At 40.8% G+C, this 5,748-nt stretch overlaps 1 protein-coding gene across 1 annotated transcript; it reads left to right on the top strand.

Moving 5' to 3' along the window:
• The first annotated feature begins 1,161 nt into the window (after positions 1-1,161).
• On the top strand, positions 1,162-1,686 carry LOC149198402 (DEAD-box ATP-dependent RNA helicase 21-like). The gene has a single exon (XM_089403686.1). It carries the CDS (start codon positions 1,162-1,164, stop codon positions 1,684-1,686), a length of 525 nt encoding a protein of 174 aa, XP_089259812.1.
• Positions 1,687-5,748: the final 4,062 nt, after the last annotated feature.

Raw genomic sequence — 5,748 nt, 5'->3', positions numbered from 1 at the left:
ATACACCAACTAGCTTAGGCTAGTGTCTTGGAATAAGTTTTAGTTAACAATCCAAGACAGTAAAACAAACAAGTAGCTTATCTTGCGGTAGGATTAAAATCCAATTGTTGCATTTATGCTCTAGGAAAGCTCCTCTTAAAGGACAAGCACGAGATCGTGTCCGAACCAGTGAGGGGATCTGTTATCACTGAAAATTCTGTTGCCAAAATTTTCAGTCTAGCTTAAGGACAAAGTGTTTTCGCAGCGCATAAATCCTTTAGCAGTTTCACAGCGCAACATGTTTTAGTGATTTTGTAGCGAAAAACACCGACTTTGCACTGGCTGCGCTACGAAATTGGGGAATTGTTCAAATCCATAGCCAATATCTCACCCATATCACCTTTGTCTCCTATGGGTTCTGTGGGAATATGATATATGCATAGAAAAGCCTGTTTCTGCAAATTGATGGTGAAGTTTGTAATTCATCTGAGTTATGGCTACAGGTTTGCTTGCCTTCTAGTGAGAGTTTAAAGCTTGCTAACCAGGATAAAAGTCCTCAATCAGCTCCACTGTCAATGACAGCTGATGTTAATAGAAAGGTGGCTTTTGAATAAGGTGCCAATCATAAGAAGGAAAGCACACAGGTGTATAATAGAAGAAAGGTTTCCAGTTTGAGAGTGAACGGTCTCATGCCAAGGATGACTGTCAGTTAAAAGCCTATAGTCATTGCATTCAGATGGATAGGAAAATGCCCCTTGCAGAATATATTGGCTTTGGTTTGAATTTGTCTAACTCTTCAAGAAACTGGACTGACATGAATGGTTATGAAAGAGTTTACAGCTTCAGAGTTCTTTTCATGCAGTGCATAAAATGGTCTTTAATGGTCCTGAAAAGTCGTATTCTTCTATCATTATGGATCATCATGATACCTGTTTCATCAGACTCTTGTCTCATCTTCTGGTGGTAGTCCCTTTACAGGTTCCTGTGGATGAAAGTCCCTTGTTTCTTCTCTATCAAGATTGTGCTTTTGGGCTATTATTTCTTAAGATATAGAAAAAATTGGTATTGCCGAGTCAAATGGATTCAAATTTGCGCCAGGGGTGTGAAATTGTAATAGCAACACCTGGCCGTCTGCTTGACTGTCTTGAAAGAAGATATGTTGTTCTGGATGAAGCAGATTGCATGATTGACATCGGTTTTGAGCCACAAGTTGTTGGAGTTTTAGATGCTATGCCTTCAAGCAACTTGAAGCTTGAGAATGAGAATGAGGAGCTGGACGAAAAGTGGATATATAGAACAACATATATGTTCAGTGCAACAATGCCACCTGCTGTGGAACGGTTAGCTCACAAGTATCTTAGAAATCCTGTTGAGGTTACCATAGGTACTGCTGGCAAAGTAACTGAACTTATAACTCAACATGTGATGATGTTGAAGGACGGTGAAAAGATGTCAAGACTAGAGAGATTGTTAAATGACTTGGGAGATAAAACAGCAATTGTTTTTATCAACACAAAGAAGACCCAGGAACAACGTGAGTTAAGCTTGGAAGGATTTCGGAATAAATACTACAATATTCTTGTAGCAACAGGTGTTGCTGGTCGTGGTATAGATATTCCAGATGTTGCCCATGTGATAAAGCATGACATGCCTTCACTGGACGTGCTGGCAAGACTGGGGTGGCGACAACGACAGACCTTAACGTAACAGGTGTTGCGAAACAAAGCAACTATGAACTGGTCGGTTGTGAATGCTGGAGGAGAGCGTAAGCGCCTTTTGAATATAGCCATGCAATTGATCACCAATGTGGACAAAATGGTTCCAAAACTGATAGACCGTGCTTCCAGAGTTCTTATTTCTTCCACAGATGACAAAACTGTTGAATATTTAGGAAGATTATTGTGTGTTCCGAGGATATCAGTATTGTCAAATTGGTGGGAATTTGGCAGAGGATATTCCAATCGAGGCTCTCATTGATATATTTTCAAGGTTGGATTTGGAGGAAAGATAGAATGGTGCCTCTCTAGTATGCAAGAACCGGTTTAGGGCTTTCCAGGATCCGTCTTTCTGGCAAATTGTTGATCTCGAGGAGTATTTTACAGGGAAGAGAGTAGCACACAATGGCTGCTGTCGTCGTGTTGCTCAGGTTCGCGCCCTACATTCTATTCTGTGGAAGTTAATCAGATCAATATGGGGGCGTGCTGAACACCAGAAAGTGTCTGAGTTTTTTCTGCAAGTTCCTTTAACTTTTGTTCCAAAACACATCTTGCCCGCAGATGTTGCAAATGTTTTGTATGGCTGTTTGAAGTTGCCTATTCCTGAGGGATGCAATAAAGGAAAACAACATCCAAGCACAGACAAGCACGCACTTGACTTTCTGAGGCATCATCATCCTGTTGTTGGGGTCATTAAAGAACATCGAACGCTTGCAAAGCTTCCAAACTCTACAATTGCTTCAGTATTGTCACGTGCAAGGCTTTATGAAGGTTCTCAGATTCATTCAATCCATGGACACTGGCTTCAAACATCTACCGCCACAGGCAGGCTATCCATGGAAGAGCCCAATCTTCAGCGCGTGGAGCATGAAGTTGATTTGATTCTAGTGCCTGCTAATGGAGATGACATAGAAACTGTTAATCTTGGCCAATACCAAATCAATATGGGGATGTCTTTATTATGATGGTAGCGAGATGGACAGGGAAAAATGAATCTGAAATAACTAAGAAGCAGAGAGATCATACCAGAAAGCTTGTTTATGGAATTTTGTATGGCGTGGGTGTCAATACTTCGGCTGAGCAACTAGAATGCAGTGTAAGTGAAATTTGTCAGGACTGCACAACATGCTTCTTACATTCAGATCTGATCAGAGACCGCCCATCTACCACACAAGTCAAAGAGAAATTACCATGGTTTTTGATGGCATTTCCATTTGCAGATTGTGCAAAAGGGGGGTTATGGTGCTTACACCAATAGTGTTGATCTCAAAGGATATGAGAATGGAGTAACCGTACATATCATACACCCCTAAATAAACATAGCGGTTTTGTAAATGCAATAAGAGTTCTTTAACAGAGGAGACAATGTCACTTTAACCATCTCTTGATCGCTTTCAAAGAGATTCAGTATTTTTAAGAGAAACTTCAGGAGAGAGTCATCAAACTATAGTTGTTGTGAGGTCACGATATCATTGCAGCTTTTCCCCAGGAGAAATATCTGTTGCAAGCAAACCTTTTCAAAACAATCAAGGGAGTAAGATGCTTAAGCCATGAACACTGGTGATCATCTAGTTATAAAAGGAAGACTGCGTTTTTAAATTACACAGCAGTTTCGTAGCGCGCTACGAAACTGCTGTTGGTGGTGTTTTCAACGCAGAAAAAGCAGTTTGAACGGGAGTTTTGAAAGAAAGACACCTGTCCATCAATACAGCCTACAGTTCATCTGGAGAGATGGCAGCATTCCATATCTTGGATTATTAAAGGGCTAGATGACAGGCTGCTGCATGTTCGAAGTGATGGATGACCAAAATGGAACAGCACATCAAGGATCGACAAACAGGGGCCTATGTTTCAGGGTAACAGAAACATGTGTCATTGAAGACAAACATGGAGCATTAAAGGTTAATTACAGCGATCTCAGCCAAACGAAAGGGAAACCATGTGTCAAAGCTACAAGGAGGAATCTTCTACGAGGAAGATAGAGTTAGAGTTATAATTAAATTAGAACTTTTTAGAACTTCAGTTAGTGTTGATTGTATTTAATAGGTTAGTTCAATAGCGGATAGGGGTAATTAATGGCAATCATCGAGCTCCCCTCATGCTGGAGGTGGAAGCTCTAAGTAGTTAGAAGTATGTGTCTATATAGAGAGGAATGATCTATGTATAAGGGGTTGGATTTTTTGAAGACTGTTTTGGCTTGTGTGTAAACAGAGTTTTAGTAATACAGAGGACTGTTTTTCTTCTCAGGATTCACAATGGATCTTCTTGTTCAAATGTATGATGGTATAGTTTCTTTAATGTTCTTTTACAGTTTGGTAAATGCATAATCACTCAGAACTCATGGATCATGCTCTGACTTCCTGTATGCCTTTGCAAACTGTGGTTTCATGTAAGTTAGGTTTGAACATTTAGATGTAAAGTGCCCTGACTTCTATGAAAGATAGTGTTGTTGTTTACTGAGATATGAGTGACTCCATAAGCCCAATGGGAATCAATTCAATGTTGTCCAGCCAGCATACTTGTTTATGTGTCTTATAAGAGTTAGCCATCTTGTCATTAGTCTACATTCATAACCTTTGAGAGAGCCCTCTCAGACTAAGGAGGCTAAGCCTTAGTCAAAAGCCTGGTTTGAAATAGTTACACAGAGTCTTGCTGATTGGCAGCCTTTAGTGTCTGATTTTGTGATAACAGGATCAATCCTCCTTCATTGGGAACGACGCCAGATATACACATATTAAAAATGGTAAACCTCAGATTAACCATTGTCGAGGAGCCTGGGGTCACTTGTCGGTAAACCTTGGATTATGTCAAGGAGCCTTCAAGGGGATTGAGCTTGTTACTCTGCCCTTGCATGTGTATCGGATCGTAGACTATTCCCCCAGGTATATTTGTTGCTGTTGGTAACCATAGTGACTATTATATTTAGGATTCTTCCTAAGGTGACGGTGGAGGAAAGATCCCACTGTACCTGGAGCAGACGTCGGCTAGACTCACTTGGATTTTCTGGGGGGTTCACTTCACTCGAGACGGTTTAGTGGAGGAACTTGTGCCAGTCTATTCATTAAGCAGGTTGTCGGGGTAACTATTCCAACCGCCATTTCTGTATTGAACTCTGCGGTGTTGGATTTCATCACCAACTAGTGTTTTCAGTACAGAAAGTTACTGTTTGTGTATGGTTTGAATCCTTATATTCTTTAGGCATGTGCTTCAAAATTTGTTTGGTTCTTTAGAGAATTTAGGCGGTTTTCATTGAGATTTTACTTTGTTTGCATGTGCAGTAGTTAAAAGTTTTTAACCGTGGCTGAATTACCAAGGCAGTCCCATAGACTTCGGGGCCAACCTCCTGAGTTTGTAACCATGGCTGATTTATTGAGGAAGTGTCGTAGACTTCGGGGCCAACCTCCTGAAGAAGTCCCGAGCCAGCTTGAAGGCTTGAAAGTCCTCGTAACTCCTAGAGACAGTAGAGTTGGGTCACCTGAAGAAGGAGAATCTTCTTTAATAGTACATCTTGATTTTCAAACGTTAGCAGCAGGTTATAATCCACAGTCAGTGTCTATTTCTGAAGTCATTGGTAGCTTTTCATCTACTAGTGATATAGGTGAGGAACTTGAAATATCCAAACCTGAAAGTGAATTTGCTGCTACTCCAACATCAGCGTTAGCTTCTCCGACTTCTAGTGCTCCTGATTCACCCAGGGTAGAAAGAGTAATCACCCAAGATCTTCCTTCTGGACTTATTGCTATCGAAGAACTTGCTTCTCTAGAAGAGGAGGAAGGTATATCTATCCCTGAAAATCAACCTGTTATTGAACTAAGGGAGCATGAATCAATTTTTTACAGTCCACCTAGGAGCAGTACTTGGTATCTTTCTTTGACTAATTTTTTAGAAAACCCAGGGTTAAGTTTTTCACAACCTCGCGCTCCTTTTCACCCGACACCTAGAGGTTATTATCCTCTATCAAATATATCAATACAGTCATCCGTGATGTCTCAATCTTCAGAAACGTTTATTCATGGCAGTCCTTCTGTTCCCGCTGGGTATCAGTCTCTTGCTG

The sequence above is a fragment of the Pinus tabuliformis genome, chromosome 2_1, assembly GCF_031772625.1.
Source record: "Pinus tabuliformis cultivar Carrire ecotype Pingquan chromosome 2_1, CPIR1, whole genome shotgun sequence".
NCBI classification, from domain to species: Eukaryota; Viridiplantae; Streptophyta; class Pinopsida; order Pinales; family Pinaceae; genus Pinus; species Pinus tabuliformis.
Note: the sequence above shows the minus strand (reverse complement) of the source record. Positions and strands in the feature narration are given on the sequence as shown.